At 49.3% G+C, this 13,867-nt stretch overlaps 1 protein-coding gene across 6 annotated transcripts in view; it reads right to left on the minus strand.

The window, feature by feature from the left end:
- Positions 1-1,415: 1,415 nt before the first annotated feature.
- TJP1 (tight junction protein 1) overlaps positions 1,416-13,867 on the minus strand; it is a 212,428-nt gene continuing 199,976 nt past the window's right edge. For 3 of the 6 annotated variants that reach the window (XM_074354104.1, XM_074354107.1, XM_074354108.1), the window contains 5 exons: positions 11,629-11,810; positions 8,328-8,802; positions 6,617-6,834; positions 5,524-5,667; positions 1,416-2,917 (listed from right to left, as the gene is read on the minus strand). In XM_074354104.1, the coding sequence (XP_074210205.1) occupies positions 2,823-2,917; positions 5,524-5,667; positions 6,617-6,834; positions 8,328-8,802; positions 11,629-11,810 (1,114 nt within the window). In that variant the 3' untranslated portion in view covers positions 1,416-2,822. The remainder of the gene's footprint in view (positions 2,918-5,523; positions 5,668-6,616; positions 6,835-8,327; positions 8,803-11,628; positions 11,811-13,867) is intronic. The other 3 variants (XM_074354106.1, XM_074354109.1, XM_074354105.1) reach the window with 2 other exon arrangements.

Raw genomic sequence — 13,867 nt, forward strand, 5'->3', positions numbered from 1 at the left:
CGTCTAGACCGAAGCCACCATGAATCCATCTGCATCTCCCTTCCGGGGTCACCTCCATCTGTGAGGTGCCCGGTGTGTCTTGTTGAAGGCCTTATGGATGTGGAGCTGTGTTCACAGTAAGACAGTAAGACACTGAGTCTCTCAATGAAACGCAACGCACATCTCATACTGTATATAAAGTTAACTAAAAGTGGATCACAGACATAAGTGTAACATCTAAAACTAGAGAGCTTCTGAAACAGAAATATTTGGTTAAGCAGAGATTTCTTAGATATGACACTAAAAGCACAATCTACAGAAGAACTGACAGACTGGACGTGATCAGAATCAGTAACTCAGGCTCCTTGAAGATGATGAAGAAAATGAACAAGGAAAACATCTGCCCGTCACCTGATGGTGAATCTGCAGGCAGGCTGCACGGAGAAGTCTCAGTTTTAAGAAGGCAACCCAACTTAAGAAACTCAGAAAAGATCTGAAGAGACCTCACCATGGGTGCCAGATAAATGGATGGCAAGTCAACACCAGGATGCTCAACGTCACGAAGTCATCAGCGAGCTGAGATGGAAGCGGACGAGCCTGCTGGACCGGCTACGACAGACACACTCAGGGCAGCGCTGCTGAGGATGTGCAGCCGCTGCGGAGAGCAGCCTGGCAGTGTCTCGTCCAGTCCGACGAACCAGCCGGCCCACTCCTAGCTGTTCAGTCAGGTGAGATGAAAATGTGTGTTCCCACAAAAACTTATACACGAATAATCTCCCCAAACTGGAAACCCCAAATCTCAACTAAAGAGCGGATTCAAATAAGAGAAAGTACAGGGCAGAGCCCAGACGGCTGGAGCAGAGGGCACACAATGGGGGACGGGGGACTTTAGGGGGATAGTGGAACTTCTCCTTACTCACCGTGGTGCTGGTTGTTGGGCTGCAGGTGTCCGTCAAACTGTGGAGAACCCTGCGCTAAAACGGCTCCTTCTGCTTGCTGTGCGTTACACCTTAACCTACATGGGTGTTCGCCGGGCAGCGGGAACCTCAATGTCCTTGGGTGGTGATTAAACAAACACGGTAATCGCGATGGAATGGTTACAGCCAGTAAGAATCCTTTTCTTCCCCAAAATGGAGTGACAGAAAATGCCCATGTTATGTTTTTTGGGAAAACTGGAAGGGAAGAGACAAAACCGTACAAACTGGCCCGAAGGAGCACAGATACACGGGGGAAGACTGCGCGACGGTCTCCATCTGCCGGCCAGCGCCCCCTTCTGCTCCCCGCCTTGGGACACGCTGGTGACAGGGACACAAGACACACCCCCCCCCCCCGGCCTCCAGGAGACTGGGTGAGGAGGATCAGGGTGCAGGGTTTCCAGACAGGATGAAGAAGTGGCATGAAACTAGGAATGGTGGGCAAACAGACCAAACCAGCACTTTATTTTAAAAAGTTTTATTCTGCAGATTTAGAAATTTGAGATTTTTTTTAATAACTGCAAAAGAAATTCAGTCACACCTAATGATTGATTAACAGAATGTAGTGGTGTGTTACCTAGACAGAAACCGTGCTGAGGTGCTGTAGTAAATGGTCTATTAGTAAAAAAATACACTTTAGGGCACAGCATCGTATCACAAGTCACAGCAGGGATACTCTGCAAGGATTTATTCAAACTAGAGAATTCTGAGTAACTATCTTTTAAATGCAGCACTTAAAAATGTAACAACTCTGTGCACTCTTTTTCTTAAAAAAACGACCTTGTGTGTGTCATAGAAACGCTGCTTTATTGCTGCAGAGGTCAAAGTTCAAGGCTCAAGAGGTACAGGAGAGAATACAAAGGCAGCCTTAAGAAACTTGGTTTCATGTATAAAAAAGGTACAGTTTATAAAAGTTAATTTACAAACCAAGAACAAAGTTGTACGCACGCATTCTGTACAAGCATACTTAAAACATCAGAAGTTTCAAAGGCATGGCCAAAAGGAAGAGAAAACCACCACTGCTCCTCGCAAAAAAAAAAAAAAAAAAAATCCCCAGATCACACCATTATTTTCTTCTGGGTGAGTATACATTTCTGAAACCACCAAATCCACAACTTACTCGATCTTTTTCATGATACAGTATCCAGATGTGCACAAAAGCTGTAAGAACTTAGTAATACACAGAATGATCTAAGAATTAAAAACATGAGGGTAAGGCATTCCTGCTGGTTAGTATGTCTGCGGTGATATGGTTAATTTATAGACCCAGAGAGGCCACGGAATCAGCTGCACATGCTTTGGTGTCCTTCCCTAAGAAAAATGAGTTTTCATATACAGTAAGTAATTGTCTTCACTTGACCCCCCCCCCAGAAGCTATAAATTCCCCTCGCTGTACATTTCTGTTAAATCCACTACACTGGTTATATAGTCGAGGTGCATTTTTAAAACGTGTGCATATTACCTCATGCAAAATAAAATAAAATGTGTATGCAGGCCAGGGCCGTGAAAAAGTCGGAAACTGTACTTTGGAAAGAACAAAACTCAAATGCACCCCCGTACTGGCTGGTATTTTAACGGAAATCAATGTGTGAAGTTAAGCAGTGACCAGAACAAAGTAGAGACTGTCACAGAGCATCGCCGGAGCCTTCCACCAGCACCGACAGCTCCTCACTCCCGAGCGTGCGGCGGGGGTTCCGGCCACGATCAGGGCAACACGCTCGTCCTCATCAGTTCAAACACACGCTGAGTACTAACACTGCAGTATCAATCCTAAGGAAAGTATAATACTTGATAGAGTGGTTCCATTTAGATTTAGTAAGTTTAACCCAGTTTCACATTATTTAATCTCAAGTTCCTATATTTTAAGAATCAAAAGTGGTCAATCAGGACAGAAACACAGTTTGCTCCAACAAGATAATTTGGATCTCCAGGAAGACACTTGTTTTGCCAGGTTTTAGGATCACCTACGAGAGAAAAAAAAAAAGCTCAGGTCATTTACAGTTGGTTAAACTGCTCTCTGGGACACTTGGCAATTGTGGGGTGACCGTAAACATACGTGTTCAGACACGTGGTTCTGTTTGTTCAGCATGCTGCACTGGCCGCAATGCCTCAGTGCCGCGTGTTTCATCCAAGACCCACTAGGGTCTGGAGATTTAAAACCTACAGATTTTCTCTTATTCTTTATGTTTTCAAGTTCATGCCTTTTCTTTTCTTTTTTTTGATCTATTTAATTTTTATTTTATTTTTTTGAAAGGGGAGGTAATTACGTTTATTTACTTAATTTTAACGGAGGTACTGGGGAATGAACTCAGGACCTCGTGCATGCTCAGCGTGTGCTCTACCACTGAGCTATACCTTTCCCCCCAGTTTATGCCTTTTCAAACAATGAAAAAAAGTCGGGGTGACCATGTGACCGAGACAGTTCCAGTTTGCCCATGAGTCCACATAATCTTTAACAGCACCCCTCTCACTTCCCAAAGCATGGATGATAATTATATGATCACTGCATCTGAGCCTAGTATGGGAACACATTTCTCACTCTCAGTGACAGACCAAATGAAATCTTGAACATTCTGCAGAATTTGGTTCCAGAAGACCCTCCCCTCCTTTACCCAATCAGTGAGACTGGGCCAGTGTCTCGGCCCCGGTCCTGCTGTACGACACAACCACCCTCGGGGCTCCGAGGGCTCGCTGAACCGGGAGACCGAAGCAGGCCTGGGCGCTGGCGCTTCCAACCAGCTCTTGGTGGCCAGAGATGCGCAGCCACAGCTCAGAGGCCCTGGTCACGGACCTGACTGGGAAGAAGGCTGGGGCACTGCATGTCTCTGTGGGGTCCGAGGTCCATGATGGGCAGAGCTGCTGCCTCTGCATTGCTGATGGCAGCGCTTCTCAACCAGGAGCAGTTCTGCCTGCACCCCCAACCCCCGCACCGGGACAATGTCTGGACAGGTTTCTGCTCATCACTGGCGCCTGACAGGCAGAGGCCATGGAGGCCGCTAAACACCCCGCCACACACAGGACAGACAACCTGGCCCGAGGGTCTGTTGGCGGCCGAGGCTGAAAAACCCTGCTGCCCACAGTGAGCTGTCTGTCACCTAAGCGACGTCCGAGTCATGCTGGGCTCGGCATTTACGGCAGAGGGATTTAACGTCACAGGTACACGTGCGCCTGTGCAACACTGCCGATTATAAACTGCTTAGAGTTGTGACAGCTCATTGGAAAAATCTTATTTTAGGTTCAAGTTTCTTTCCAATATACTATGTTTTCTTGGAATTAAGTCAGCTATCAAAATCTACTTTTGCCTTTCTGGGCAGAGATTTACAGTAACAAAGCATTCTAAAGGCACACAGGATTACACAAAAGTACACCCCTCTTCTAGGTGTACGTCCTCAAATTTAACACAGGAGAAAGCAAGTTAATTTGTTAGATTGAAAGAACTTAGGTGTTGTGGCATATAACAAATTATATGAAGCATCTTGATTTTTTTCATATCTGAAAAAAAAAACCCTGTAAAACAAGCAACTACAATAGACAATTACTTTAAGGATCCTCAGCCTATTTGGGATTAGAGGTGGTCACAGCTCACGCTGAAACCTGACTTTCGGAATCTATGTTTTAAATGCAGTTTCATTAATGTTAATTCATTAACTCACACTAGGCTAATAAAATGTTCCTCATAGGTATGAGGAAACTTTTCATATCTGGTATGTAAAAATTCACTAATTATTTCTCCCAGAAAATGGAGTGCTTGCGACTATCAGGAAATAGTATATTTTCATCTTGGCTAGTATTAAAATACGCTCTTCACACTGTAGACCTCTGTTTCATACTGAAACAAACTGAAACTGCATAATACTCATCTGATTTATCAGAAATTCAGAAGAACTTTAAATCCTTTTTTTCTACATCAGGTTCAGCTAAAGTGATCTATACCAAAAATGTAGAAGGGTCCAGGTGACTTCAGTCTGACTCAGTCACCGAGGAAGTGAGAAATGTGGAAACGGCATGGAAACTTTGAGATTATGATCTGTCAGCAAAAGCCATGTACAAATAGTGTCTCAGAGAAGTTATTTAGTTTTACTAGGGAAAACCATGGCCAAGTATGATCACAGTGGAAGGTCTCTTATCTTTCAAGTTTCTGTTGTATTTATAATCTACTTTGGAGATTGAGTAATTAATTTCTATCTTCGGTTACTATTCTTTATTCTTTATTACATAAAGGAATCAAATCATTTCAGTAAAAAGATGAAAACGCCTATGCACGTAGGACAGTATCAATCCTCCCACTGCGTCTTAAAAATGTTGACAGAACAAATAATTTTGTGGAATACCACGACCAAGAGACAGCCACTCTTTGGCCAAATCATCAAATGTTTAAAAGGCAGACATTTCTCTACCCTTCCATTTCTGATACACGTACCACAACGAAGTTCCGGAACACTGGTGATGCCCACGAGGCCACAGGCACAGAGGGAGAGACCCCCTAACATGCAGTAGGCAGCCCCACCGGCCAGGGATCAATCAATGACAGTCCCCAAAGCCCCCAAAGGACAGAGTGAAGACAGCATACCCGACGAGGAGTCGGATGATTTTAGAGCAAAAGACCAACCGTCAGGGGTCATGGACGCACAGTGTGGCAAGCGCAGCTCCACGGGCTTCAGGAACTTAAGGCCATGGGGCCCGCACATCACCAAGGGGCTCAGCAGCGTCTCACCTGGAGCGGGGGCGGGGCGAGAGGTTAGACCGTGGCTCCCATCTAGGCCCACCGAGCTCCTTCCCTCCGCGCTCCTCCCCTCCACCTAGCGCCGTCTAAGGCCAAATGGGGTCAGTTCTCAACAGGAGCGTGGCCAGGAGAAACACAACACAGGCCACAGGTGGAATTTAAAACCTGGTCGCCATGTGAGAAAGGAAACAGGTGAAGTCAATTGTAATGTTTTTATAACCCAGTACATCCAAAACAGTATTTCAACCTGGGATCAAGAAACAGCATCTTTGAAAGCAGTGTGTATTTTACACGCCTGCACCTGTCAAATAACACTGGCCACGTTTCACGTGCTGAAGGGCCACACGTTGCCGGTGGCTACAGCCCTCAGCCAGAGGGATCTCACAGTGTGAGACATTCACACGTACTCCTTACTCATGTCGCTTGTGTCCTATGTTTAGACTTGGTTTAAGGGATTCCCGCAGGCCAACATACATTCCGGCAAAATGGAAGACAATGAGCCAAAGCAATACGTGTGTGAAGCAGAGCTCGGCTGCCAGACCCCATAAGAAGCTGTCCTGTGGTCCTCATCCTGCAGCCCCACACAGCCGGGACCACTGCCGGACTGAGCGCTCCTCGGTTCCTGAGCACCAGGAGGGTCCTTCCCCCTTCGGCCAATGCTCCACATGCTCATCAGGGGGATGAGGAAGAAGCCAGCCCCAGGGGCCCCCATCCCACACTTGGGGGACAGGCCCGGAGTGGGTGTGGCCTAAGCCGCCTCCGGAGAGTGCTGGGGTGAGTGATCCCTGACACTGGGGGAGGCTGGCTGCGGCTGCCCGACAGGGAGAGGACACGCCTGCTGACACCCCCCCGTTCACAGTGACAGTACGCAGGCAGTGGGGGCCCACCCGCCCAGGGCAAGTCCTGGGAGGAAACCAGGCAGGAAGCCCGGCCCACTCACCCTTCTCCTTGTCCAGGGGCGGGAGGATGCTGTTGTCCCGGCAGACCTTGAAGTAGATCTCCTGCTCCACTCCGTCGGGGATGGCCCCCTGCGGGATGATGATGCTCACACCCGTCTCTATGGAGCTGAGCACCCCGCCGTTGCTGCTGAACACGCCGCGTGCCGTGGCCACCACAGTGTGGCCGTCCTCGTCCTCCTCCTCATCCACGGCTGCCGGGCTGGGAGACCAGAGCGGACGGTGAGTGCGCCCTCTGCACACACTGAACGGGGGCTTTCACGGAACTTCTATTTCTCCGTATGATCAAGGTTACCTACTTAGTAAGTTTTCACTGACAGATTTTACTCACAGGGACAGCAAAGCACATCCTTCCTGGAGAAATCAACTTCATTTTTGAAGGCCACCAGTCAAGTCACCTTCATTACTGACTTCTGCAACCAGAACGTACAAACCCCGACACCCCAGTATTCTACGTCCTGTAAAATCGGTGCTTTAAAACTGATGGAATGTCACGGCTTAACTGGCAGCATGGTTTCTCCTTCTCGGAGATACAGAAGAATCTTACAATTGACGGCACCTTAGACCTGATAACACACAGAACTAGGTCTGTACCTCCCTAGGATTTGGGTGCACACTGTGGCCTTTCCTTTGCACTCCCTGGGTACCAAATGCCCTTGTCCTCAAGCAAGAAGGCTCCCACCATTCCGTGGGGGTCATTCTAGACCCTGGCTTGGGCAAACACTCACGACACTGAACACAGAGAACACATGAGGCAGAGGGGGTGCAGTGCCCCTTCTCCTTCACAAATAGAGGCTATCAGGACCTCCAGAAGTGCACAGCAGGGACTGGTGGTGAGTGGGGCAACGTGCTGATGAGATAACAGCATGTGACGTTGCCCTGAGGACCAGAGCACCAGGCTGGACTCCACTCCCAGGGGCGGAAGCACTGCATGACACCTGTGAGGAGCCGCCAGAACCCCAAGTCCCCAACTGTCCTTTCTCTTGGACAGAAGACTGAGGTGGTCCTCCCGGTCCTCAGCTTTGCCTGGGAGTGCCTTCTGCTCCAGTGAGTGGACTGAAAAGCTAAGTGGATCTGCGAGGCGGAGGCGGGCTTCTGTGTGGCCAGTAGTCTGGTCTATTGCTGTGTGATGTCAAGAGAGACGGGAGGAGCCGGAGGACGGCTCCAGGCAGGCTGGCTTTGTCTGGTCCACTCAGCCACCTTACCAAAACTACCGGGGAAGCTGCTTTTCAAACAACCACCCTGAGGTTATGTTCATGTCTTTATAAACTCACTGGTGAACAGACAGTGGATGAGGAACACAGACACCTATGCCTTTGAGAGCCTCTCCAGATGTCCTTCACCAGCTGAAGGTTTGAGATTACGAGATGTGTGGATGGCTCAGAGTACGGGCTGTGGGGCGAGATGCCCAGGGGCTGACCTAGGTCCCCCCAACCCGGCCGTGGGGCCGCAAGGGAGCTGCAGCGCCAGCAGGGACGGGGACAGCGCCCGAGCACACACACTGCTAACTGCGCGAACTTCCCACGTGTCTTGTTCCCCCTGGAGAACCTTCTGGAGAATGAGATGCATTCACTCCAATGTCTTGGACAACACTGTTCAGCTTAAAGTTTCAGTTAAAATGATCATGAAAACCCCAAAACCACATCAAACTCACATCAGAGAAATCTCTAGGCCAAGAAAAAAGCAGACTCTTACCTCACGGGAACGGCCTTAGGCATGGTGCTGTTACTCATTTGGTATCTAGGCTTATCCGCGTGGGCCGAGAAAGTCTCCACTCCGCTGTCACACTCGGCGAGCTGCGCTGACCCCGGCGCCCTCACGACAGTTTTGGGAGACGCGGGGGCTTTGGATGCCAAGTCAGGTTTGTGTGCGGCTTCACCGGGCAGGAGGTTGTGGTTGAATTTAGGACTTTCAAACTTGCGCTCAAACGGCCGAGCAGAACTCGTGTAGGGCTTCGGGGTGAACCGGCTGTAGGCCGGGGTGACCGTTTTCTGAGCCTGCTCGGCCCCGCTGGCTGGAGCCTTGTCTGGGAAGCTTTTCTGGGAGTAGAAAGCAGACTGGGCACCGTCTTCTCGGTTCGGGGGTCTATAAGCTGCTGGCTTATTCTGAGACGGAGGCGGGTCTGGTTTGGGCACTAACGAGTTCTGGAAGTCCAACGACACGGAGTTACCTGAAGCAAAAACGTGTAAGTATTTTTAAAACTTCCTGAAAACAGAGTATGATCTATAAAAATACCAAACTACTATGTGGTACATATGAAGCTAATATAATAATTATACTTCAATAAAAAATAATACAGTAGATTGGATGGTTTGGAAAATAATTAGAACTCCATCTCTAACCAGCCGTAATGGTTCGTGAGATGGAAAAGAGCCATTGTAACAGGTGAAGAATAAAATCTACCCAGATGAGGAACTGAGTCATCTAAGTATCAACAAGTGATGCTCTGTGGGAGACCATGCGATCCATGATTCTAAACTAAGTTTTGGGGGATAAATCTTCAAATAATTCTTCATCCGTAAAAGAACAGAAACCAAAACAACCTCCTGACACAAGTTTCAACAGCCCTGAGGTCTCTCCTGTCCTAACCTATCCTGGTGTCAGAGTGAAGGCCTGGGTCTGGGTCAGCACAGCCTGAGGGACCCGGAGGCAGCAGGGACACAAGGGACAGTCCCAGCAGACCCTCCTGCTGCCCTGGAGTTGGAGTCCTGCCTCCAGAGACTGGCGTCAGAGTGACCCCGCTCCAATGTCCATGACAAATGAGGAACACAATGACAGATGTGGCCACGTTAAGAAAACCAGTACTACAAAACTCACCAGTTACAGTTTAAAAAGAATGGTCACAGATGGGGAGAAGCTATTTACATGTATAACTGATAAAACTTACAAAGACAACTATACACCCACAAAAAAGAATCAACCTAATAAGAAAATGGCAAAGACCTGAAACAGGCAGAAACACAAGGGAAGACTAGATTAACCACTCAGTATCACTATTAACTAGTAAATGCAAAACAAAAAACCACTGAATACCAATTCACATTCATTAGTTTGGCAAACTGAAGTCTGGTAATGCCAGGCACTGGCAAAGACGTGGAACAGCAGACACTTCCACATAGCGATCCTTTCTGACTTACAAGGGGGTCATGTCTCGATAAACCCATTAGAGGCTGAAAGTCAAAAAGGCCTTTAATTCACCTAATCTACCAACACCAAAGCTTAGCCGATCTCAAATGTGCACAGAACACTTAAAATAGCCTACGGTTGGGCAAAATCATCTAAGACAAAGCCTATGTTATAATAAAGCATGGAACAGCTCATGTCATCTACTGAACGCTGTACTGAGAGTGAAAACCAGAGCAGTGGTCCGGGTCCAGAACGCTGGGGAGCGTGTGGGTGGTTTACCCCTGCGGGCGTGGGGCTGACCACCACACATCACTAACCCAGAAGTAGAGCAAAGTTCGATTACGGCTTCTACTGAGCACGCATCGCTTCTGCACCACTGTCAAGTCGAGCCGTCTTAAGTCAGGGAGTGTCTGCACCGCTGGTCGCGGTGCAAAATAGTGCCACCTGAATTCTATGAAATAATTCATGAAAACATATCAGTGTCATACAAACTCTTTCAGAAACAAGAGAAAGAGGGAACATGTCCCAGCTCTCCTTTACGAAACTAGCACAACTTTGATATCAAAACCAGACCAGGACATCACAAGGAAAGGTTATAAGCCCAAATTCCTTGTGAACACATTAATGTAACATTTCACGGTAGGTAACAGAATAAAGGAGAAAAGTCCCGTGACCATCTTAGCGCAGTTGGCCCCCTGCACCACGGATGCAGGACCAGTGGACACGGACATAGCTGATGTGAGGGACTTGAGCAGCTGCAGATCTGGGAAGGCACAGGGGTCCGGGGACCAATCCCCTGCGGATACCGAGGGGCAGCTGTGCATGAAGAAAAAACACTAGACAAAATGCTTTCAGCAAACACAGGGACTAAGGGAACAGCCTAAATGTAATAAATGGCACCTACAAAACCCCTACCGTTAACGTGGTCAGGGTAAAACATCCGATCCTTTCTCCCCAAGATGGGAACTAGCAGATGTCTGCTCTCATCACTTCTCAACATTTTCCTGGATGTCTCAGCCAGTGCAGAAAGGCAAGAAAAAGAAAGAAAAGGCACAAGGTCTGGAGAGTAAAAACTTAAACTTTCTTCATCTGCAGACAGGATAGTGTGTAAAGAAAATCCTAACCCTGGACTGGACTCCTACATGAATAACATAAGTACTGCTTTTTCAGAGCGAAATGTCAACAGGAGACTGGATGAACTGAGGCATATTTTTTCCAAGTAACAAGTGAGAGGGGTGCTGGAGGGTGGAGGCATCGGATGGATGGCAGGGGGCTGTGGAGGGGGACTGAGGAAGCAGCAGGGGCAGACAGAGGTGCTGTCAACAGCGGAACCGGCCAGCTGCGCTGGCTGGATGGCAGAGGGAAGGATTCCATGGAAAGGGAGAGAGTGATGGAGGAGACAGAGGAAGACGAGGAAGGCGGGGATGAGGGGCGGGCAGAGAGTCCACATGGGGAGGAATGGATCCAGCTCAGAGAGACATGGGGAGACCAAGCACGCTCGAGCTGCGTCCCCTCCACAGTAGAGATGTCCTCACAGAACGCACGTGCGCAGGCCCAGTGCTGAGGGTACATGTGGCATGGAACCCGGCTGTCCTATATCCACGAATGAAGACGGATCAGAACCATCGTTTTTACAAACCACCGAGTGTTTAGTTTTGGACATACTGGTAAACAAACTCTACTTCCAGAAACTGAGCTGTGCTAATAAGTCAGAGTAAAATCTATGTAGCTAAAAGGCTCGTCTGATACAATGGTCATAACCACAAAACCCTGACTTTCTGTCCCCAGCCCAGAAGTGTCAAGTGTGTATGTTACACAACCCACCCCCCACCCGCGTCACAGCGGCTCCGTCCACCCCTGAACGCCCTACCTTCGCCGTGCGCCCCCTTGGCGTGTGCGTGGAGGCCGAGCGGCGGCCCGGGCTGAGGATGCTGGCTGTAGGCCTGGCCGTACTGGGCGGGCGGCGGCGGTGGCGGCGGGGCCGCCTGCACTGGGTCGTAGCGCTTCTCACCCAACGACCGGTCCGCAGCCTCTGCTTCGGGAGACTTTCCCCTGGGAAAACATGAAGAAAACACCAACCTGAAAACGGATTCATGTTAAGAAATCAATTCCCCATTCTTCCAAGTAGTCCTGAGTTTTTTAAAAAATCGAGAACTTCACAATTTCTTCCTATGGATATTCAAGCGAGTTCAGCCATCCAGTAAGTAGCGCAAGAGATGTAAAGACAGCACGGATATTTAAAGAATATTAGTAGAACATCCAGAAGATGGCAACCAAAGGCAGATGAAACTCTGGGTATACCTGTGATATTTAATAGTGCCATTTACAAAAAACAGTTAGGGTTGTTAGGTTTAACAAAGTCCTGCCAATATTTTGAAAAATCTTTACTGGCCCCAGTCTTGCTGAGACTGACTTCTGGTCTGTATCCAAGGTGTGGAGCGCTGGTTCGGGCACTCTAAGCACCACAGAGGATGTCACTGGCCAGGGCCTGGCACAATTTTAGTCAAGGGCTGGACAGTACATGTTTTCAGCCCCCTGGGACAGACGGAGTCTGCCATGGCTATTCACTGTCTGCCCAAGAGCAGCCAAAACCAACACTTAAGTGAAAGGGTGTGGCTGCACCCTAGTAACACGAGAAGAAACCGGGTATCTTTAACACGTGCCCTTGGTTTACCAGATCCACTGTTTAATAGTCGCTAGAGTAGCAAATGTTGCTTGATTTTGTCAGGGTCATTTAAATCCACCACACTTTTTTCAGACTGCCAACTGTGAATCTGTGCCACACAAAATTCACATGGAAGGAATCTGCAAAACAGACCCACAACTGCAGTGTGGCCACCGCAGGGCCCCCTAGAGCCCAGCTGCATGGGCCTCCTGCGCACAGACGGGGGTTGGGGGGGGCCCTGGGGTGGGTCAGGGGCTTCTGCCAAGGGGTCTGGTCTGGACTAGCTCATCATCCTGCTTTCGGGCATCCCCACTAGGCATTAGAGGTGATGTTGATGACGCAGCAAGGGACACCCAAGGGCCAGCCTTGCACGAACGCCCGTCTTATGCATGGCGCTGCTTCTCAGGCAGTCAGAGCTAGTGTGAGAGCCAAGAGACGGCCAGCACAGCAGGGAAATGAAGGAGCCTGGTCCATCTGACTATGTTTGCAGCACACAGGACCCAAGCGTCACTGTAAAACACCATCCCAAACTACATCCCCCCACCCCGCAGCACTTGGTCTAGACAGGAAGACCATCCCTGCTGTTGTGGGGCAAGCCAGGGAAAGGGCCGGCCCCCAGGAACATGGAACTGTGCCCTCTCCCCCCACCCTCTGCCTTCCCCCAGTGTTGCACAGACATGAACTGCACCGAGCAGCATTCTGAAGATGTGAGCGCCAGCACTGTCCTAGGAAAGGGCTGGGCACGAGGAACTCCAAGGGAAAACACAGGGGAGTGGTACAGCCTGGCAGCCCATAGGCACGGGCGGAGTGGCAAGGGGAGGGACGCAGGCCTGGGAAACAGGACCATGCACGGGGTCCTTTCCAGGGGTCCCCGTCATCACCAGCGCTACAGCCGAGCCCATGCAGGCTCACAGCCTCATCTGCAAAGCTGCGCTGCTCAACGCCCAGCCTCTAGCCTCTCCCACCCAACAGCGTCACCTGCACACAGAACAACCTCCCATCAACCTTACATTTGATTCTTAAAAAGTTGAAAACCACCAGCCAATTTATTTTGAGTCCTGGAAGTCTCACAGTAGCTGAGTCTTCAGGGGTAGATATTCTGCCCTGAAGAAGACAGCTCTACCTCTGAGCAGAAACATGTGCACAGACCCAGAGGGAGACCGCTTTCCTAGCCCTTCCTAGAACCCCGGAAGCTTCTGATTCGCTTTGGTGATGGTGGGAGTGCTGTCTCCTCACCTCCCTGGTGTCACTCCAGCTCTGCAGACTGTGAAACAGGTGAAACCTGCCTGCTTTCTGGGGGCATGTGTCCTGTGCTAAAAGACTCCCCCTTTCTCCAACTCCGACTATTTTTGAGGTGTGTTTTTAAGTGGAACATAAGCATGTGTTATCTGGACGTTAGTAACTTGGTTACTTCTAGGGAAGGCACAGAGCCTACAGCCTCCTT

This window comes from Camelus bactrianus, chromosome 27 (genome assembly GCF_048773025.1).
Source record: "Camelus bactrianus isolate YW-2024 breed Bactrian camel chromosome 27, ASM4877302v1, whole genome shotgun sequence".
Lineage (NCBI taxonomy): Eukaryota > Metazoa > Chordata > Mammalia > Artiodactyla > Camelidae > Camelus > Camelus bactrianus.